The sequence below is a fragment of the Microchirus variegatus genome (assembly GCF_963457635.1).
Source record: "Microchirus variegatus genome assembly, chromosome: 4".
Classification (NCBI taxonomy): Eukaryota; Metazoa; Chordata; class Actinopteri; order Pleuronectiformes; family Soleidae; genus Microchirus; species Microchirus variegatus.
In genome coordinates, this window is record NC_139805.1 from 13,736,703 (window position 1) to 13,759,953 (window position 23,251).

The 23,251-nt window shown below is 41.1% G+C and overlaps 1 protein-coding gene across 1 annotated transcript in view; it reads left to right on the forward strand.

The window, feature by feature from the left end:
* adgrl2a (adhesion G protein-coupled receptor L2a) overlaps nucleotides 1-20,563 on the forward strand; it is a gene marked incomplete at both ends in the record, with an annotated part of 78,282 nt that extends 57,719 nt beyond the window's left edge. Inside the window, 17 exons of the mRNA XM_083887828.1 lie at nucleotides 137-240; nucleotides 938-1,123; nucleotides 1,640-1,678; nucleotides 3,446-3,629; nucleotides 4,307-4,429; nucleotides 4,934-5,139; nucleotides 5,800-5,973; nucleotides 6,134-6,343; nucleotides 6,976-7,196; nucleotides 7,788-7,854; nucleotides 11,753-11,844; nucleotides 14,147-14,315; nucleotides 14,498-14,626; nucleotides 15,155-15,251; nucleotides 16,917-17,045; nucleotides 17,774-17,791; nucleotides 19,713-20,563. Coding sequence (XP_083743954.1) covers nucleotides 137-240; nucleotides 938-1,123; nucleotides 1,640-1,678; nucleotides 3,446-3,629; nucleotides 4,307-4,429; nucleotides 4,934-5,139; nucleotides 5,800-5,973; nucleotides 6,134-6,343; nucleotides 6,976-7,196; nucleotides 7,788-7,854; nucleotides 11,753-11,844; nucleotides 14,147-14,315; nucleotides 14,498-14,626; nucleotides 15,155-15,251; nucleotides 16,917-17,045; nucleotides 17,774-17,791; nucleotides 19,713-20,563 — 2,999 coding nt within the window. The remainder of the gene's footprint in view (nucleotides 1-136; nucleotides 241-937; nucleotides 1,124-1,639; nucleotides 1,679-3,445; nucleotides 3,630-4,306; nucleotides 4,430-4,933; nucleotides 5,140-5,799; nucleotides 5,974-6,133; nucleotides 6,344-6,975; nucleotides 7,197-7,787; nucleotides 7,855-11,752; nucleotides 11,845-14,146; nucleotides 14,316-14,497; nucleotides 14,627-15,154; nucleotides 15,252-16,916; nucleotides 17,046-17,773; nucleotides 17,792-19,712) is intronic.
* Nucleotides 20,564-23,251: the final 2,688 nt, after the last annotated feature.

Below are 23,251 nucleotides of genomic sequence, written 5' to 3' on the forward strand. Positions count from 1 at the left end.
TATGTTTGGTTGCAATTTCTTCTCTTTTTTTTTTATCTCTACTTGTCCTTTGCTGCCAAGTAAAGGACTTCATGAGTAAATAAATTAGACGTGACTTGACTGAACTTGACTACTCTGTTCTTGTTTTCCCTGTCAGGCACAGCCTCTTATTTATGTGTCCTTTCCACTGGGGCCTGGCACCCAAAGGGCCCTGATCTCAGCAACTGCACCTCCCACTGGGTCAACCAAGTCGCCCAGAAGGTTTGTAAACAAAGAAGGCACAGACAAAATAATAAAAAACACATCCTTATGGAAGACTTCAACTCAGAATGTCTTTATCACTGTTGCAAAGAGAGGGAGTAAATCTGGCTCAAATTACTACTTGAAAGTAGCGTTTGTCAGCTATAGAAGACGCCTGCAAAAGAAGACTTTGATATGAATTTTGTAGGACAACTAAAGCAGTAAATGTCTCGCATTGCAGTCAGAAGAACTGCAACATTATATATTAAAGAAAAATGTGACAGCCAACCTGCTTTAAAGTAAACCAGACACAGAGTAGCTGAAAGTTAGATGATATTATGCCTTTAATATGAACCGGCTTTGTAGAAATTACTGTTCCCCTTAAATGTGAGGGCCTTTTACACTTTCTATTTTCTCAACTCTGAGTATAATGCATGCAGATCTAAGAGCAGATATATCAACCAGCTCAGTGTGTACTTGTTTTTTTCTTACTTTACCACAAAAAAATGCTACCATGGCAACATCTCCTGCTCGAAGAAAAAACATTAAACCCTTTGTTCACAAATGGCATTTCAAGGACTTGTTCAACTGTGATAAGTCAGAAATGCAGATGTAAAGAACCCTCTGAGTCGCTTTTCTTGCATTCCTGTGACGCTCATTTACTCTCTCTTCCACCCCACCCTGTACCCGCACACACACCCCCCCCTCCTCCTCGCAGATCCGCAGCGGTGAAAATGCAGCGAACCTCGCCAACGAGTTAGCAAAGCACACTAAAGGCCCCATCTTTGCCGGGGATGTCAGCTCCTCAGTGCGGCTCATGGAGCAGCTTGTGGACATTCTGGATGCTCAGCTGCAGGAGCTCAGACCCAGTGAGAAGGATTCAGCCGGGCGAAGTTTTAACAAGGTAAAAAATGACTATTTAAAGAAAATCCTTGACTGAATTTTCCCACAACCTTTCTCTTGCTGAATCACTCTGCAGTCAAGGTTTACACGACCTGTGGGGGTTTATCTGTCAACTTAGAAATGCAGATAATTTTTTTTTTTTTTTGGTTTGTTTTTTTCCCTTTGGTCTTCCTCCCGAATAACACTGCGGTAATACGGTTTGTTGTTGTTATTATTGGTCCCCTTAGTCCCTGTTTCAAAGTCAGATAAGTTGTGAGACAAACAGAGCGGAAACAAAATGGTTGCATGGTTTTAGACTCTGACAAGACTTCTGTATTCTGTCTGTGTTTGGTTAATTAACATTAGCCAAACCACTTTGAGTCGTCAAGCAGGTCAGCAGCACATGAGACAGGAAACGTCACTGAATATTTAGTGCAACCAGCACCTTGTCTTTACAAATCATTTGAGAAGCTTGATCTTGTGCAAATTATGTCTCTGTTCTTTTTTTCTTTTCTTTTTTTTTTTTCAAATAAAAAAGCTTCAAAAACGAGAAAGGACATGCAGGGCGTACATGAAGGTACTGGAGAAATGCTTCTGTCCACTCACTTGCTGCTGCCCCCTTGCTCTGTTTCCGATTATGCCCCAACCCAAGTTGAGCAGCATGTACTCTGCATTGTCATGTACTCCCTTCTCCCTGTGCTTCCTGTTTTTTTGTTGTTGTTTTTTTCGTTTTTGAGTAATTGCCTAAGACACAGATGCTCTTGCACCCAGTCAGAGAGATGTCATCTCCAGTTACTGTGGTGACTTCTTTTCATGGATGTGTCTCTGAGTTTTTTTTTTTTGTTTCCCCCTCTGTGCATTGACAGTGATAGTCTATTTGTTTTTCATTCTCGTCTATGTCCAAGTCAGCATTGCACGTCTGGTAGCACACCACGACACAACACCCTTACACGCTGCATTGTTTCAGTTGTTGCTGCTTTTATGTTGATTCTCTCCCATGCTTTTTTTAAATTTTTAAATTTTTCCAAGGACCATGACCTGACCTTTCTTCACAAGTAACATAAAAAATTCACAAGAACACAGGTTTAAGGTCATAGAAATCATTTGTTTCATAAATTATAGGTGCAAATCTGAAGCTGTGTGTGTGTGTAATAGGGTTACTTAGGTCAATTTTTTTTTTCCTCGTTTCATTGAATGCAATCAGGTTCACACATCAAAGTATTTCATCCATATATATCTTTCCACCATTAGGGAGCTCATTGTCCTACACCTGCCACCAAAGTCACCCACCACAATCCAGATCTCTCCTTTGGGAGGGTATTAAAATGGATTGAGCTAATTAGCCAGTCAACGGCCATGCACTCATAAAAAGAAAAGAGGAGAAAAAAAAAAGGGGGGGAGAAAAATACACATACAGCGTCTCACCACCTCTCTTAAAAAATGTCACATCATCAATTTGGTTTTTAATGTCACGATATGTGCATTTAAAGTCAGAGGTACTGACAGTATGAGAGAAGGTTTGTCACCGCAAATGGAATGACAGCCCTTACTTGACTAATGAGAGAATGAGAGGATCCGGGACACAGATTGTTGAGTCAGCAGTATCTGACATCTGCCATACTTGACACAACATCACATTAGCAGCCACCCCCCCCCCCCCACCCCCACCCCACGCCTTTCCACTAGCCACGGCCTGATTAGACACATTGATTTAATTTTTTTCCCGAAGATAACCAAGCATCATGGTGGGAAGTGTGGATGGGATCATTTTTGCAGGAATCGTGCATTTCATTACAACACATCATGTCTATTATTATTTTTTATTCCGCAGCGTACATTTCAGGAAGACTAAATAAAATATCTGCGCTTAAGTACGAGTTGACTCCAGTTCAAGAGTTAAAGAGAAGAAAAATGACGCTGTACATTGAAATTAGAGAATTCGAACAACGTTTGGCGCTTGAACAGGCCGTCTCCTGCTATCTTGTTATTGGACAGAGCAAATAGGCTCAATACGCTGTGACCCGGGCGTTTGCCCTGAAGCAGTGTCCTTGAAAAAGAAACCGAATCTGCACCAACTCTCGCTCTCTCTCCATCTGCATCTGCAGTTTCGCCTTCATAATCAATAGACTTTCAAAATATTGTACTGTATTATTTTCCCTCATCATATTCATTTAAATCACATCAGACGTAATTGTTCAAGCACAGTCTTTCATTTATTGTCATGCATGTCACTGCTTATGTATCTGCTTTATGCATGCTTTTTGTTTTTCCTTTCCAAGACACTTGAGTATCTTTGTTTTTATTTGCATTTATATTTGTTTTGGGGTTTTTTGTTTGGACACAGGCCATTGTGGACACAGTAGATAACCTTCTGCGACCAGAGGCCTTGAAGTCTTGGCAGGACATGAACAGCACAGAGCAAACGCACGCAGCCACCATGTTACTGGATACTCTGGAAGAGGGAGCCTTCGTCCTTGCTGACAACCTCATGGAACCAGCCTTTGTTAAAGTTCCTGCAGACAATATAAGTAAGTAAGGCAGAGTTTTTTTGTGGCGAGCAAATGACAAGCATTCTCCACTGATGCAAGCTCAGTTAATTTGATTACTTTCAATTCGTTGAGAGTAACTCTTGTGATAGGAAAACAAGGCTGCCACTTGAAAATGGACTTGTTTTCATAATAAGCCTCTAAACCTCAGGGGAACAGAAAAACAACGCATATTAGGTTTAACGAGTCGCTTACTGACAAAGTGATGAATATCAGACAATTAAATAGACTGGATCGTCTGATTGCGCACGCTTAGTTTACAAATGTATGCGTCGAGACCTTGTAACTCTATACATTAATGTGAACATTAGCCTGCTGTGGAGTCAGAAAAACTCCATTGTTTATCCACAGCCTCCTCTGTTCCCTTATTTTCCTCAGCATAAATGAAGGTCATTTTCTCAGCAGTGTTTTTATGCACATTAGAGAGAGTCTGAGTGCAGTAAAATTATCAACCTGTGACTGACATTTTTATTGTGCAGCTTTTTCAGCTCCCCTTTAATCTCTGCAACATTTCACTGTGTGTAGAAATGTCAAAAAGAAAGCTTTGGCGTGATCTTTGTCCTGGAGTCAACGTTATATAACGACTAATATCTTGTTGTCTTTTTTACCTGCATTTTTCTTCTGTAACCCACCTGCTGCTGCCTCCCTGCACCTGCCAGTCCTAGACGTGTACGTACTCAGCACAGATGGCCAGGTTCAGGATTTTAAATTCCCACAATCCAGTAAAGGTGGGATCTCGATCCAGCTCTCGGCCAACACTGTGAAGCTCAACAGTCGGAATGGTAAGCTCTCTTTCATTTACCAGAGAAGAAAGAGAAAAGAAAAAAGATGATACCTTTTTCATCTAATACGACAAAGGGCTTATTCAGTGTTTGAGCAACTACAAAATGAATCTGTGTGTATCAAAAGTGGAAAAACTCCCACACACGGCAGTGACTTTACTTAGTTTTATTCATGAGTGAACAACTTCTGCCTTCTTCAGGTTCACTCGGCTCAATTGGACAAGTATTCACATATATTTATGTGCATTTTTCTCCCACTTCCAGTCTAGTTTTGAGTCATGAATAGTGTTAGTGTAGAAGCATTGACAAGAGAGAGTCCTGTCATTTAAACTGATGACGCTTTCAAAACTCACCTTACACTAATTTGTAGTTTTGCATTCTTGAGACGTACACTGAAATAAACCTCCAGACAATGCATTAAATTTTGAGCCTTTTGAAAGACAAACTGTTTACTGTTTACACATTGTTACAGAATCCTGATTTTTCTCATTCTCTGATTTACAGGCGTCGCCAAACTGGTTTTTGTCCTCTACAAAAATTTGGGCCAGTTCCTGAGTACAGAAAACGCCACCATAAAGATGGCCAACGAGGCTTATGGTCGTAACGTGTCGGTGGCTGTCAATTCTGACATCATTGCTGCCTCAATCAACAAGGAGTCCAGTCGTGTATTCATTAATGACCCAGTGATTTTTACCCTGAAGCACATTGATGTGAGTCTCCCAGCTTGAATGAAATGAGAGGTCATATTTAAAAAAATAAATAAAAAAAACTGCAGGAGGGAACATCCAGAGTAGACAGAGATCTGCAATTTGAATTGTAAATGTCTGTCTGGGTCAGTCACCAGTTTATTTAAGTCATTGAACATCAAATTAAAGGAGTCTTTAGTGAATTCTTAATGAAAACTAATTCTTTAATCAACATTGGGATACAAATGATACCCATTTTCTTTTATAGTGGGGGAATTAGCTCCTAGATTAGCCATACAATCTAGGATGAAATTACTGGAGCACCAATTATCTTCCGTCTTTTAAAGTTGTCACGAGAGTTCCCAGAGGGCCGTGTGTTACTCCATTCTTTATCAGCGAAATTGTGCAATTCTAAAGACGTGCCGTCAAACAATTATGCTTCTCCATTATTAAGGCCTCGTACACCCAACCATGCTTGGGTGTGTTTTGCAAGCATGTGCCAAATGAGATACAACATATGAATTGCCTCATGAAGAGCTGTGGAGTGAACAATCCTCATCCATGTCATTGTGGAAAAAAATACTTTGTATGAGTAGGGGGTAAATGGCCTCCGTGTTCTACATGTACTTCAATTTCAGGCAGTCAATTATTTGGACACTTAACCATATCTCTTGTTATCTGCAGATGGAGCACTACTTCAACGCCAATTGCTCCTTCTGGAATTACTCTGAGAGGAGCATGATGGGCTACTGGTCCACCCAAGGCTGCAAACTCCTGGATTCCAATAAAACACACACAACCTGCTCCTGCAGCCATCTCACCAACTTTGCCATCCTCATGGCTCATCGCGAAATCTCTGTATGTCTGATTACGATTACAACAATAACAGTGTCATTGATTTAAAGATTATTCAAATGTAAAACATGAGGAGTTCCTTATCAGTAAATATGTTTACTTCTCACAGACTGAATGTCTTATTAATTGTAATATGTAATCATTTCTCATTTCCCTCCCCCAGGTCAACGACAGAGTCCACGAGCTCCTGCTCACCGTCATCACTCGAGTTGGGATCGTGGTGTCGCTCGTCTGCCTCTCCATCAGCATCTTCACTTTCTGCTTCTTCCGCGGCCTGCAGAGCGACCGCAACACCATCCACAAAAACTTGTGCATTAATCTCTTCATCGCTGAGTTAATATTCCTAATTGGTATCGATATGACGGAACCCAGGGTAAGCTGTGACCGTTGCACCCGATTGATTCAGTTTTGATTCATTCCTTCTCTCTCGATCTTGCCCCCCACACTCTCACACACACACACACACACACACACACACACACACACACACAACGAAACAAAAGACCCTTTCAGGGTGAAATTGATGAGATTTTAAGCATTGTTTGTTTTTAACCTTCCCAGCTTGTCCCTGACACGACATTAGAGGGACAGCACCATTTATATAGATTATTAAGGAGCCATGTCTTCCACCTGACAAGTCTTTTTCTTTTTTTTTGCTTAAAGCTGCAGACACCACACCTGCATCCATCAGTTTCTATAAGCACAAACATACATTTAACAAATGCAATAATTTTCTCTGTAGCTTCCAGTGCTGAGCTGTATTGGTGGCACTTTTCTATCACATCTATTTTATTTTAATGTGTTGAATTGAATGCGTTGGGAATGAATAGGTAACAGCTAATGTCATTTGTTAAGGTTTTTTTTAATGATGGGATATATACATATACTTATATAGATATATTTACTTATATGTGATATGTTAAAATCATTTCACAAGTATAATTTGAATGGAAACTCTGATCTGATTATATTGTTTAAATGTCTAATTTGTTTTTTCTGGTGTAGGTTGGATGTGCCATCATCGCAGGGATCCTTCACTTTTTCTTTCTGGCCTCGTTCTCCTGGATGTGTCTGGAGGGCGTCCAGCTTTACCTCATGCTTGTAGAGGTTTTTGAGAGTGAATACTCACGGAAGAAGTACTACTACGTGTCCGGTTATCTCTTCCCCGCTATCGTGGTCGGCGTCTCTGCAGCCATTGACTACCGGAGCTATGGAACCAAGAAAGCGTGAGTGCTGCATTCTGGGACACGCTTTGGTGTCGACTAAGCTGCTATGTTTGTACGAGCAGTTTTTTTTAAAAAGAAATGTACTTGTTTTGTTGTTTTTTTTCTGCAAAGACCTTCTGTGCATAATATATGGAGTCTTCTTCAACTCTGACAGGAATGGGCAGCTGTTCAATTTTTATGTCATTTCAAAGTGGCTGACAGACTCGACACTGTGGTTTCAGAGGGGGCGCAGCTACATTAATGCCTTTCTGCTCAAAGACCCTCCTGTGACCTCTTGTTTGTAAATGCTCCCTTAAAGAGAAGAGCACCATGCTGAAAAGCCTTTTACATAGATTAATGGCCACAGACCAGCTAAAACCCAGCTACTTGGGGTCGGCTCTTTTGTTTTAATATTCAGCCTGTGATATGAGCATTTAAATGTGCTCCAAGTTAAATATTAGCTCGAAATTATGCACTCAATATTATTGCCCAGCTTCCCAAAAATGGATTTCTTTCTAAGTACTTCAGCTGCAGAGACAGAAATACAAAGCTGATATTTGATTTTTGTTGTTTTTTTAATATGTGCTGAAGTGTGTTTCTCCTTTGTCGTAGGTGCTGGCTAAGTGTGGATAATCATTTCATATGGAGTTTTATAGGACCTGTCACCTTTATCATCATGGTAAGCTGTGTTATTTTCCTTTGAATACCGAGACTGACAGGGTGAGGAAGGGCCTGAGAGGGTGATATGAATGAGATGATGGAGAGAGCTAAAGGAGGTGAGATGTTGAACTCGGGGATAAGTCACTGGGATTTTTTTGCTTTAAGTCTCACCGTGTGATGACAGGTTAATTTTGCAGCAAGGAAAAAAAAAAAAGATTTCGAGGCATTCTTCATTTCCCTCCTCTCACTGACTGTGACAAGGATCTGTATTTGATAATGTACTTTTTAACGCATTTACCCAACTCCCATGAAGTCTTACTTTGCAGACCTTGCCAAACGGCCTTCAGGTTTACAATATTTAAGATTAAGGGGAAAGAGAGAGATTAAAAATCGCCTCAAGGCTCAATTTCACAGCACCTATAGTAAGATAGCACTGTGAGATTTAACAGCTTTTTTTTTTTTTTTTTTTTTTCTCACTCCTCCGCATCTGCCTTCCTGCGTGTTTGTCTGCTTGTAGTAAATAGCAGATGACAGTGTCAGGGAGAAGGGGAGAAGCAAAGGCACCTATCTGTTTGGTCAAGGACTATCAGGGGTGAAGGACATAGAATATCATATTGACATATGCCCCATTGAGGCATGCAATTATTTACTGGTCATGACATTATTATCTTCTGCTCCACCAGAGAGGTTCAGAAGAATGACACCTTGGGGAGTCTTACCTCCCCGTGCAAAAAAAAAAAAAAAAAAGAGGAAGAAAGCAGGTGATATTTCACAGATACAGTATATCCACTCAGCCCAAGTATTGTCTTGCCCTCATGTTACACCAAAGGAAGAGGAAGCTTCTACAAACTTGTCTCACTGCTGTGCAGGGGAGGGTGGCATTTGTTCAGTGCTGTGTTCATTATCCAGTATAATGGTCGGCACTGTATCTACACATGCGCTGACCTCTGCTGAACGTCAAACTGACACTGAAAATATACTGAAGAGAAAGGGGGCACCCATGTCAAATTCCGGCAAGCCTCTGCACACCATTGGCAGCCTGCTCGCGCCTTTGAAAGTAAAGATATAGCTCTTTGTCTGTGTGGGAACACAATAAATAAAAGATGAATCCGCACACTGGACTGCATTTCACACTTTCCTAAAAGAGAGACATTGGTGTCATCCAATGTAGCATTCAAAAAAATGGAGGAGGAAGTTGTGAAATGTCTTTGTTTTTACTGATTTTTTTTCTCTCTCTCATTTTTGTGAGTATATAATTCAAGAAAAGGAAAAATTGTGTTGAAGCAGACACATAGCAAATGCTTTGTCAGCCACACAGGAATACGTTTCCTTTTCCTGTACTGGGCCCATGTTATTTCCCAATCGCGTGTTGTTTTCTCTGTGATTTGCATTAAAAATGCGCCTGCAGTGTAAATTATGATGGGGATCCCGATGGTGATGGCCAGAGAGAGATGGACTCATGACCCTGTGAGGAGCTAATGTATTGTAGCAGAGCTAATGTGTGACAGGAATGAGGTCTTTTTGCTGCACTGGCTCAGGCTTCACAAACGGCTTCTGTGGTTCTGTGCAACAATTGACTCAAAAAGACAAAGTGCTATGGAAAGGAGCATCTCAGGGGAACATGCAGGAACAAGGTTTGTCTACACGATCCGTGACCCTGGTTTCTCTACAAATTGGCTATGTCCTTGGCAATGAGGGAACACGAGAGAAGGAGAAAAAGAACATAAACAAGAATAGAGGGGGGGGAGAAAACAGTGCTGCTTCGGTTCATGTCGAGATTACCCACATGGCACCCTGACCATGTTTGTGCCAAGTAACATTGGTTTTGACCTGGGGTGTGCAGGCTCGTTTCTCATCCTTTTGTTCCTCCTTCTCCTTTTATTTCTTCTTCTTCTTTTTTTTTTATTTTGGCTGAAACGGCTTCCAAATACGGACTGAAAACAAAAGCGAGAGGAAGCCATTTAGATCCTTTTTCTGAGGCTGCGGTTGCCCTGTCTCTGGGCACAGGGGGTATTAGCTCCATGAAAAGCGAACATGGAAGTAATGAGTGGTGGGGGGAGCCATTAGTATGCTTGAAATAGCTTCAACATAAGACCTCTTGGATCATGACATGTCGCGAGCAGTTCTTATCATCCGGACAGCTCCATCTGCACCTTTAATATTTTATCCCCGGCAGTTCATTCGGAGTTCAGTGTGTACACACACACACACACACAGTCCAGTTCAGGGGAAAAAAAAAAAAAAGCTTTCTCCTGTGTCCCAGTGTGGCGAGGTGCTTCTGCATGGCTTGCAGTGATGATTCAGAGACGGAGAGATAGAGTGCACGATCGAGGCGAGGCAGCGCTGCTCCAGCGAGGGGGGGATCCCCACGGGAAGGGCTGAGAAAGCATGTCGGTGGGGGTAGGAACATGTGCCGTGCTGCTAGGTTTCTTTAAAGTACTGCGTCCCTCTCCTCTGTCTCATTGGATCCATGTCACCACTTCAGGCTGTGTGAAAGGGGTTTTTAAAAGTCCTCGCCCTCCTGTTACTCCTCCTCCCTCCCCCCACTCACTATTTGACTCACGCAGGCAACTGATAGAAATGATGGCTGATAGCTGCTGCGAAACAAAACATTGTTTCAGCACCATCTGTGAAATAAAAGAAGGTTCGCAATTCAGAGAGGGGGCTTTTTTTTTTCGAGCCCTTTTTTCACTGCCTGGGTTATTGTGTGCGACTCCATGAGCTGATTGCATGTGGAGGAGTGATGTATTGATCACAGGCAGTCTTTTGATAGCAGTGTGCACTAGAACATGGATAATTCCTGTGCAAGAGTGAATGGCCATGGTCTGAGTCTGAGCTCATAAAGGTCATTCATTTATTTCATGCCCTTATGAAGGCAATACATCTCATTTTCTACCTTTTCTACAGTATCCTAGTGTTTAAGATATAACACTAAAACGGTTGTGAGGCTCACCGTGACTAAAAAAAAATCTATTTCTGTGGCAGGTGTGTGGGTTTTTTATGACGCTGCTCTTTAGTTTTTCATGTAGCACAAAGACACTGTAGCTTATACACATTTTGTCTGCTGTATTTTTTTTGTATTTGTCCAATCCTTTGATGTGCACAATTGGAGACACATTTCATTTTTTTGTGCGTTTCTCAGATACTCCCTGACATCATTTATACATGGCTGGCTCGCAGTACAAACACAGTCTGGTTTGTCTGCTGTGAGTGCATGTACACGCTGTGTCAGGGACTAGTTTGCCACAGAAGAAATCTTTTTGAAGTAAATTATTTTGAGCAGCTCCTCGCTGGCCCATCCAGCCTTTGTGTTTCAAAAATCACACTATTGATTTTTAAGGCAGTGCATAAAAAAATGCACCAAGAAACACGCCACATATTAGTATCCTCGACTTAAAGATTTAGTACATTAAATCAAGTAAATGCTTTTACACTCGCCCCTTCCCATTTTTCCTCATTCACTATTTTCCTTCTGTCAGCACAGAACTTATAAATTAAACCTGGTTAGACCTTATAATATTTCCCTCTGCAGAAAAAGGCACAAAAAATGACATGCATTTGTCGTATCAGAGGTTTTCTTGTTTCTCCTGTTACTTTCACTCCCTTGTGACTTTGCCACACTGTTACTTTTTTTCTTACTGTGATGGATTTTAATGCATTTCCATGCTCTTATTGATATAGAATGACACTAAATTTGGCGCCAGTCAGCCCGTCTGAGCTTGGCTGGAACGATAGATGTTTATTGGATTAGTCTGTAGACATGCAGAGATTTGAAGGCTCTCCCCTTTTAATATATTTTATAGACAAATTAACAGGTTTTTGTTTTTTTTTCTTCTTCCTCTCCCTCTCTCAGTGTGTGCTGTGTCTCGAGTCGTACATCTTCATGCATTAACGCTACTATTACTCTGTTTTGACAGGTCAATCTCATCTTCCTGGTCATCACTATGTACAAAATGGTGAAGCACTCTACCACCCTGAAACCAGACTCTAGCCGACTGGAGAATATAAAGTAAGTAAAGTGACTGAACCTGCTGAACACCACTATAAAACTTCACAGTAAAACGCTGCTAATGCCCTCCAGGAGAATAAGGCTCTTTTACTCTTGAGGTAATGATATTTTTTTTTTCTACTTAATAATATTTCACCAGAAAAAAAGAATAAGGAGTTTTCAGTGCTGGACGAGTGAGTGAATGTTTGAAATATCTAACGTCTGTTTTCAGGGGGTCGTTTTTTTTAAAATCATCCAGCTTAAATGGATTTAACAGAAGGATGCAGTATTTTTGACCGCAAAGATCTTAAATGTAATGCAGATTTTGATTTTGACTCTTGGCATGACTTTGCTTGTCATGATGGCTACATAAACCCTGTGAGTCATCTTTTCATCCTTTGTTGTTTTGCTCCAAGCCACTCGCCGCAGAGCTGCACTGGCATGACACACACATCTACACAACTATGAGCTGTTGGTTCTTGTAGGGTGGGGTACAGTGGAACAGCTACCATGTGTGTGTGTGTCTGCTGCTGCTGCTGCTGCTGCTGGAACATGTCAAACTTTCTTTTTCTTTAATAGATCTCAGCTTCTAACCCCAGAAAGGGAAAAAAAAATTCCTTCACAACACAGCAGCCACCATCCGCCCTCCCCCCTCCACCATCATCCCACTTAGATTTGAAGCTTTCTGAGTGGCATCAACATTTTTGATCGTGTTGTGCTTTGAGTTCTCAGAGACCCTAATTGTTTTGTTTTGTTTTATTTTTACGAGCTTATGTGAAAACAATAGCCATCGCTGTTTACTTCACAATGATTTTCCGAGCTTTTTCCATTCGCTGTCACATGATTCCTTTTCTCAAAAAAAACCCCCAGCCAAATCCTAGATTTTTTTTCATTATATTTCCATTATACAACTACCACAGCTTGGTGAGGAAGCATCACTGTTGCATTTTGGCAGTGTGATAAAACTGCAATCAGGAAAAACAATCAGTGAAGGGCTTATTTAGACTTTTTGGTTTATTTGAGATAGATTTCTCCCTTATCAAGACAACCACAACAGAACTAAACACAGTGACACTCAGATCCGTGTGCATTTTGCTCCTCTATGTTGGAACCGATTTCTCTTACGCTTGTGCAGAAATGTTGTATTAATAGCTGTTTCTTTGTGATCCTTTTCTGTTTATTGTGCCAAAGTTAGTTTCGCAGCGTTTGTTATTGCATGTTGCATGTAAATGCCAAGTTAACGCACACCCTCTCCTTTATCTCCTGCCATTCTCTTCTTCTCTCTGTTCTGTGGTCCGCACCAGTAATTATCGCGTTTGTGACGGCTACTATAATACCGATTTGCCTGGGTAAGCTTTTCCTGCACACCTCAGATCATTTTTGCCCACTAAAAAAAATCACACACAGAAGCATACATGTAAATTCAATCACAGACGGTGTCCTTTGACCAACTGCTTAGTGCACTTTTTAAAAATTATTTTAAGTAAACAACACACAACTTTCAGTTGTTGTTAGACCCTTTATTGCACTGCCTCCCCTGATATCGCACACAAATGCCGACAGCAGTCTTGGGCTCTGATCTAATTGTGTTTCTCTCTTCCTGCTCATCATGCTCTCTAGCTATGAAGATAATAAACGGTTTATCAAGTAAGCACATGTTGCAAAACACGTCTGTTCTCCAGCCTGCAGTTTATTTTCTCTCCTTGAATATTCTTTCTTTTTTTTCTTTTTTTTTTGGTTACTTTTTCTTTTGCCAGTCCATCTCCTCCCAAACTACGGCTTCAAAGCTATTCATCCACCGCCCGTGTCACTGTTCACCGTGTCCATCATCTTGAAATCCGGTGTTGTCGTCGTGTGTGTTGTAGTTGATGATGATGGTGGTGATGCTGTGTGTGTGAGCATTGAACCGAGACCACTGCAAGTGTCTGAAGGCTCCACAGGACCTTCACACACAAGGCAGGGAATCTCCCTTTTCCTTCTCTTTCCACGCCTGCCTAGTTCTCCAGTTCTGATGACACACTCACTAGATAATACTTAGCATGTGGTAGTATGCTGTGCTCTCTGATTACGCCGGTCTGTATGCTTTTAGTCATAAAAAAGTAATTTACAGAAAACCAGATCATATTTTCCCCTCCCTCTTGTCTGTTTGATGACAGGAATTACATTTAAGTTGGGACTTGGGGACAGTGGGGAAGCGGTTTTTGCCAGTTTCCATTGTATTGGTGATTACAAATCCCAGTTGTTATACTGTCAGTGAATGCCGCTCATGGAGAACTCTCCTTTTTCTTTTCTTTTTTCCCCCCCTTATTTGTCCTATTTGTAGATCCTGGGTCATGGGAGCATTTGCTCTGATGTGTCTGCTGGGCCTGACGTGGTCCTTCGGTCTCTTCTTCATCAATGAAGCCTCGCTTGTCATGGCGTACCTTTTCACCATATTTAACACCTTCCAAGGAATGTTCATCTTCATCTTCCACTGCCTTCTTCAGAAAAAAGTAAGCTGCTTGTCATGCACACTGCTCAGAGACTGCGGTAAAAGGCCGTCAAGGCAAAAAAACGCTTCCAGCAGCATGTGAAATCAGCCGGCCACCGCATGCTGAAACACTGTTTGCTTGGGGATCTAAGTCATCTGTAAAGTCAACATTATATGTAAACATGCGGCTCTTTGCTCGTGCAGGTACGCAAAGAGTACAGCAAGTGCTTCCGCCACACGTACTGTTGCGGAGGGCTGCCAACCGAGAGCTCACACGGTTCTGCAAAGACGTCCACCACACGGACCAGTGCACGTTACTCCTCTGGTACACAGGTAGGCCCACGTGTTCACATCTGTAGAGTCGAACCAGAGCAACACAATGTTTCCTCCAGACTCACTTTTAGCATCAGAGGTAGATCAAGAGACAAAAACATAATGGCACATATTACAAGCAGCATCTGCTTCACTGCATGAGTACCTTTCTTCTTGTTCTGCCCCTTTAGCACTTACTTTAATCCTTTTTTTTTCCAACGTCACACGCATGGGAAATAGTGCTGCATAATATGTAAAGAAGAAAGAAAAAAAAAGCATTTGCTCTATCACTTTATACTAACGGCTAATGATCATTATTAGACCATACACCCAGATGTACTGGAAGAAACACCGTATTATTTAAGGTACTCGTGCCTGGAGCTCAAGATGACTTGGGTGAGAGAACTTTTTAAAGAAACACTGGCTACAGAGGAAGACAGCACATTAGTGAGGAGTGATACATGTATACAAATAAATGAAGGTTGCTCTGAAAAGTGAGCGGCCTGGTTTATAGATAGTCCTAATGGCTGACCCTTCTTGACCTGACAGAGTCGTATCAGGAGAATGTGGAATGACACCGTAAGAAAGCAATCAGAGTCGTCCTTTATCTCAGGTGACATCAACAGCACCTCCACCCTTAACCAAGGTCAGTTCACACCTCTTCACAAGCACACCTATGCACACATTTCATCATTCAACTAAAAATATCTCCTTCAAGTACCAATGATCTCACACCACCGTGCAGGATCCTTCCTTGGTGAGCATAATAAATGCCTTCTGTTAGAAAACACAAAGCCGTGCAGCTAAAGGAGAAGAGGGAGAAAAAGACCTATGCCTGTAGTTCTTCCTCTTCTGCCAGCGAAGGATTACGAAAAATCCCTCCTCAAATACTCGGTGCGCTGTCACTCTGGCTGGTAACGTCAGTCTTAAATTGGGGCAAGGCTCGACGAATGTTTTTTATTTAAAATGACGGCTGTTGAGAACTCATGCCCAAGCTCAGGGGAAACATGGACAAAACTAAAAACGGGGGGCATGGGGGGTAAAGTTTTATTACAGGAAAATCTTAACGCAAAAAGGGGCCATTTGGTGCCAGGCGTACAAGGTGGCCTCTGTTACTTTGCAGAGAGATTTGTGAGGGAGGGGAAAAAAACTGTCATTTATTATTTAGCCTGAGCACAAATATGGTGATGAGAAGATGATGTTCAACTCTGGCCGACCTGGGGTGCTTAGTGTGTTGTTAGGCTTTCTGCTGCCTCTGAAATGGCTTTCCAGGCATGCAGAGGAAGACTGGGTTTACTATGCCTTTCCCTTTCTTTATTTATTTATTTATTTATTAATTCATTTTTTCCCTGTCATGTTCCACAAGGTTAAACAAGAACACCTCAGGCTTCAAAGTATATTATGACTCATTGATAGATCAGTAACAATATAGAAATGTTTTTTTTTTGTTTTTTTTTTTGTTCCTACACCATTTCCAGAAGCTCTTAATGTAAAGGTTGGATATTGATCACTGTGGGGTGTAATAGCCTGGTTACCCAGGAGAGTCGGTGCACTAAAGCAGGGCTCTATCTTCTGGAAGCACTTCCCTGTCATTACATTCATCCCTGGAGACTTTCCAACATGACAGATGGCATTTAACACAGGTGATAAATGGCAGCAGAACATCCTTAAAACATACTGGAAACCGACGCGGTGGGGGAACCTGAAAGGAAGATCGACTTTGGAGGAGAAAAAAAAAAAAAAAAAGCCAAATATAAATCTAAATGAAGAATTTGATCTGAGAAACTTAGAAGGAGTCTGATTTTGACATTGGGAAGATTTTTACATTTCTTCAAACGGGCAAACATTTTGCATATCACAGGATCATTTATAGGTAAAAGGAGACGTTTGTTTTAAAATGATATACAATATGTTCCAAAAAAAAAACAAATAAAAATGACTTATGAAAAGCACAATATGCAGTAATGAGCACACTCTGTCAGGTAATGGAGTGGGTTCTGACTGAACTGCAACACACATAAAAAATTTACTTGAAATCAGAAACACCTGCTATTTACAGTTGATCAATGTAAGGATTATTTTGGGCATCTGCAGACGTTAGCTGGTTTGTTGCTTCCCCAAACTTAAATCGGTGTGTTCTCGACTTCAAAATAAACAGCCCAGTTTCAGATGTTGCCCACATGACACCACGTCCCCTGAAAGACGAACGTACTGAACAAGTCCTTCATTTTCTTTTCTTCATTAATCTTTCTGTCACTGTTGGCCCGACTACGGCAAACTTATCTGCTCCTCTTCTGTCTTGCCATTCCAGGAATGACTGGGAATTATCTACTAACAAATCCACTCCTTCGACCACAAGGCACTAACAACCCTTATAACACCTTACTGGCCGAGACAGTCGTGTGTAACACCCCCACGGCTCCAGTGTTTAACTCGCCAGGTGCACTTTCTTAATACTTTTGTCATGCATTCAAGCTTTCACTCTCTCTCTTTCTCCCTCCTCTCTTTCTGTCTTTCTTTCTTTCTTTCTTTCTTTCTTTCACTCCTTCTTTGTCTCTTCCACAGAGTATACGGTCAGCCAAATTAATAGCAGGATGTTTTGCAGTATCACCTTTCCCTCTAGATCATTGTCTTTCAAATATTTGATCCAGTGCTCATTTTTGCGTGTGCGTGCACGTGCATAAACACACACACACACACACACACAAAAAAACATGGCGTGTGTCCGTGTGAGAGAATATGCAGACGTTTTCATGTCGGACAGAGATTTTTGTGGTTTGTTTAAATCCAGCCTCTCTGCTCATATTTCTCTGAACTGGACATAATGATTAAGATGGTAAAGAGATACTGCACATTCTGCCGTGAGATCATGTAAACAGTGGTGTAGACTTGAAGCTACAATATAAACGGCGTAATTATTAAGATTTATGGTGCTGAATTTATCAGGTGATTTGTTACTTGTGTTTTTGTGGGAGTTTTCCCACTTAAATACAGATCAACGTGAAGAAATACTAAGATGTCTGTGAATAAATGTGTTTATAATACGCAAATATTATGAAAACGTCGAAGGATATATCTGTGATTGTTGTGTTCTATTGTGTCATGAAACTGAAACGGCATTTTTGTGTCATGTTTTGTGCTCTTCCCCCTCCCCCTGCGTCCCTCTAGTGACCTACAGAGAGACAAGTATGGGAGTAAAACTTAACTTTGCCTATCAAATGTAAATTTTTTTCAGCATGCTTTTTAAAAACAACCAAAAGCACCCCCTGGCACAATCACTGGTTTACTTAAGACCATTAACACACACTCAGTGAGCAAGTGGTTCACAAAATTACCGACCCAAATTTTTGACAAAAAAACAAAAAACAAATGAAAGATTTCTTCAAGCATTTTGAATAAATATCCTTTGAGATCTGACAGCTTTATCACAAATACCCATTACGCTGCTTCTCTGTCTCTTCTGCCTAATTTGTGAATTTAATAGACCAACATGTGTTGCTTCTTTTTTTCTTTCCCCCTCTGGAAGAAAGGAGCATTTTTCAAAAAGGTTTATTTATCCTTCCTCCTTCCCCCCCCCCTTTTCACTTTTCTTTTCTCTCTAAGTGTCGATCCTCCTGTGGCACTCAGGGATCTCAGTGTCCTCTAGTGTTTCTGTCACACCTTTCCTGACAGCACCTGTCACTGGACACTAAATTGCCTCCTATTGGCATAAACACATGGATGTCATGGCAGCGGCTGTTTTTTTTTTCCTCTTTCTCTAATATTTTTTTAGCTTTAACTTTCACATTTAATTTAATTCCCAATAAGCTGTGCAAAATCTGCACCTTTAACACCACTGTTAAAATCTCTTATCACTCTTTTTTCTTATCAAATGTTGACATCTGTTGTTCTTCATGGAGGCTTGTCAGCCATAACAGAGCACATTTTTCCTTTATCTCCTCGCTCAATCACGGCATCACTAATATTTATCCGTTTTTGCTGCTGTTCTCCATGACCTCCATGCTTTAAGAAATTCCTGACATGACCGCGTCTGACCTGTGCAGCGGCTTTGTTTTTCTTGAGCTGTTCTGCTAGTGGCCCGGGTCTCTCTGGGAACTGTCACTGTGACGGATGCCAAGTGCCGGGCTGCGGGCGCTCTCTGACCTTTGCCAGCTTTGGGCGCATAAGCTGCCGACAAATGCACAGAAACTGTGGCAATACAAACAGAGCAAAATATAAATAAATAACCGAACAGGGAAAAAAAAAAAATAGTAGCTGTTGGCATTTAATTCATCAAAGACAAAAAAATTGTGTAATGCTTATTTATTTCATTTGCTGAACCCTTGCTCTTGCTAAGTTTTACTTTGTGTTTTTGTTGTTTTTTTTCGAGTGATTCTTTTTCATGTTACAATAAATCATTTTACTTTCTTTTGTACATCAGCTGCTCTTAGACCAGATAGCCTGAGCAGACAGACATGATGTGAGTTGTCTTAAGTGAGTCTTTTCACCTGCTGTGTGTGGTGATGGTGGAGTGCTGCTTGTGGGCTCCCCTTTGTAGTGAGAACGACGATGGCTGTCTCATGTTGATACACGACTACTTTCCCTTCTTTTTTTTTTTTTTCGTCCATGTAATCTTTTCCCATCTCTGTCTTTTTTCTTTCCTTTGGCACATTCAACCTATTAGTTGCTAGAAAACTGTGTGTTGTAGCTTGCCCGTTTGTGGCTCCATACCTGTGGACATCCACTTTTGCCCCCATGTATTGTGATGGTGATTACTGTCTCAGCTCATTGCCTTAATGTTGTTTGGGATCTTTTTTCATTGCATTGTCACTTTTGTGGCAGACTAAAAATGCACAATGCTCTGCTTAACTCAAAGCAAATTTTCAAAAAGGGAAAGTTGAAATGTATATATGAGAAAGTAAAATGATTTCTCATTGCGACTAATGCATGCCTGTATATTGTATGTCAAGGATTGTGCCTACTAACGAATTATTGGCATGGCTTAATTTGACTTGAGTTTTTTTTCCCCTGTGAAACTGCATCCTAAACAGCATTAAACTGTTTGTTTCTGTCATGGTCATTGATATTGACTAATGCAAACTCCCCTCACGTATTCTTCTCTTTCCAGGGCACTCACTGAACAATGCGGTGAGGGATACAAGTGCAATGGATACTCTACCGCTAAATGGTAACTTTAATAATAGCTACTCGCTCCACAATGGGGACTTTGGCGACAGTGTGCAGGTAGTAGACTGCGGCCTCAGTCTGGACGATGCTGCCTTTGAGAAAATGATCATCTCCGAGCTAGTACACAACAACCTGCGTGCCTGTAACAAAAACCACCACCAACAGCAGCAGCAGCACCCGAGTTTACACCATCCGCCCCATCAGCCGCCACCCCAGTACCACCACCACCATCAACACCACCACGTGGAGCGGGCTCCACCCAAGGTGACGGTGATAGGCGGCAGCCGCAGCGAGGACGACGCCATCATGGCTGACGCTTCGTCTTTGGTGCACATGAGTGACACGGTGGGTCTAAGGCTGCACCATCAGCAGGAACTGGATCCACCGCTCATTCCCCAGCGGACTCACTCCCTTCTTTATGCACCCCAGAAGAAAGTGAGGACTGACGGAGGAGTTGAAACCTTTGTCAGCCAGCTGACGCCCACCAACCCCGACGATAGTCTGCAATCCCCTAACAGAGACTCCCTGTACACTAGTATGCCTAATCTGAAGGACTCGCCATACCCAGAGAGCAGCCCTGACGTGGTGGAGGAACTGTCCTCTTCTAGGAGTGAGAATGAGGACATTTACTACAAGAGCATGCCTAACTTAGGTTCTGGACACCAGCTCCAGGCCTATTACCAAATAGGCCGAGGGAGCAGTGATGGTTACATTATTCCTATCACTAAAGAGGGCTGCATCCCTGAGGGCGATGTGCGGGAAAGACAGATGCAGTTAGTGACAAGCCTTTAAATGTATTTAAATCATCTCCAAATCTCCTCCTGCACCTTTTGCAGCCTTTTTCCTGTCGAAGGAAACACGAGGGAAGGACGAGAAGGGAGGGGAAGGGAAGAGTTTTGTTTTATGTTAAAGAGAGAGATTAGAAGCCCCGTCACTCGCATCGGCCATTTACAAGCCTCCCTCTTCCCTCATCTGCATCGCCATTCCCAAACGTCCTGACAGACCAATAGACATGTTGCACGGCGACGGCCGTGCAAAAGTTATTAAAGAGACTGTACATAAAATGCAGAGTCAGATTTTAAGAGACAAGCCAACTATGTATTTAAATGTGCTGCTGCTGTTGAATAATTGAGAAAAATTTAAGGTACAAAAAATTTAAAAAAAGTTTTTAAAAAGACAAAAAAAAAGAAAGAAAGAAAGAATAATTACTGGCTACATCAGATCAGCAATTTCTCAGTCGAAAGGTTGTACATACACCCTCCAACATCCTCTTTGAAACAAGTTTGTTTGTTTTTTTCTGTTGTCTTTTTTTTGTCGAAAACAAAACAACACACCAGGACCTGGACAATGTTTATGGAATGTTCCTTATTGGACTCTTACAAAAAGGAATAAGAAGTACTGGTTGCCCAGAGTCGTTCACCATGAAGTCTGGATTGTATAACCACTAGCAATCAAGCCCCTGGCCTTATATTTTCTCAACTGTACATTGAACTGTTGTCAAGGAAAATGGCTGAAATATATATTTTGTTGTATTGCTAGTGTAAAATAAAAATTCCATGGGGAAACCGTTAATATTGAACAAACCGTTTAACTGCAAAACTTTACGTTTCAGAGACTATTGTGTAGAGGTTGCACATAATGTTATACAGTGTGTTTATGGTCTCACTACTTCATTCTTGGTAGTATGTTTGAACATAAAAGCTTATGAAAAGAAGGATTGAGCAAAGATTACAAAGATGCATTCTCACTTTTTTCTCACTTGTGAACAGTGTTTTTTTTTTTTGCTTAATAAGTTCCATGATACCATCCGTTGCAATATGTTTGTTCGGCGTTATTTTTAGTAGATCGGGGGAACAAAAACCCAGTACAAGTGATTTTATGCATTGCACAGTTTTGTGTAATTCTGAATGAAATAGATCTTTTTAACAGTCATGGCAGAGTGATGGGCAACTTTCTATCATAAATGTAGTTCTTCCACCTGGTTTTGGACATTTTATTTATTAAAAATCTTTCCAAAAAGATCATTGGGAAATCTGTGAATATTTTCCAGCACTGGTATACATGCTGTACTGTAGCTCATGTTTTTTATGTAAACATGTTACCAAGGGGCTCGTCAATGAAGACTGATGTACAGTTCAACACTTGTTTAACAAATAAAATAAATGTGAGATTTTTGTCAATTGCCAGTTGCTTTTTAATGGGTTCCGTTTGGTTGAAGATCAAAACATACACCTTTGACTCAGGTCCTAAGCACCTTGAAAGATTAATAGGTGAATTTTTTTCTTTCTTTTTTTTAAAATTAGCTTTTTTATGTATTTTTTGTTGTTATTGGTTGTTGGTTTTTTTTTGTCTGCTTTTTCTTCACTCCCAGCAAAGTAGAGCTCATTTCACCATCATGTGTTAGAGAAGCCAAATCTTTCCATGTGATTCAAAGATGAGAAAACTCAGGTAGGAAAACTGCATTGTAAATGTTCCGCTGTGTGGCTGTAACACTAATAAAGGTTCACAATTACACTGGTTCACAGCATTGTCCACTTAGTATATTATTGAATGAGCTCTGTAGTCCTGGTATCATTAAGAAGCCCGGCATGATAAAAAAAAAAAAAAAAAAGAATCTTGTAAGATGTTGGCTTTAATGCCGTGTGGGAGTGGAAACACGTCCGCGGATATAACAAGCAGTCAATGCCACACTTGGCTGCTGTTGGAGAAATATCTTACATATAATATGCGAGTATGACCTGTGTTTGCTCTAATTAACGCCTGCTACTGCTGCTGCTGCTACCGCTGAAGCCCACAGTCAGTCCCTGCGCATCTTATGCCTCAGGTTGGCTAATGCTAGTTTATGAAGCAGTTTAATGTAATACTAGTCTAGGCAGAGTGACAGCTCTCAGCAGGGAAGCTGAAAATTGCACTGTTTACCATTTGGCACGGAAGGCAATGACTCAGAAGTTAGCGGGGAGGAAAAAAAAAAATGCACTTTATGTCAGAGCCGGTGCACATAATGCTGTGTGGGCTCTGTGTTGTTTTGACTTTTTCAACAATTATGTGACATTTTGTGCAATTATCCTAGGCTCCAAATTGTCATAAAAGAATTGTTTCTTTTTCATATATATATATTTTTTTTTTTTTTTTTTCATCTCACCCCTTGAACGTCAGTTAGGAATCAAGTGTCGAGGTGGTTGTTGATTGCTGAAATGGCAGACTTAATGACGTGAATAATAACGAGCACGGGGGGGGGGATTTTATTGATTTCCATCCTGCATTGTAAAAAAAACAAATACAGCCACAGTTGTTTTGCATGAGAGCCTCTGTTTGAATACACAATGTGTCAAGAATACTTCTGAAAATACACACACAAGTTTGGACGTACTTAAAATTGTGACATAAAAATTATTATAGTCATTTTAATTAAATAACCTGAGATGGAACCTTTAACACAGCTGCCCTCTCTCACCAGCGTATTCTCTTTACCTGGAACAG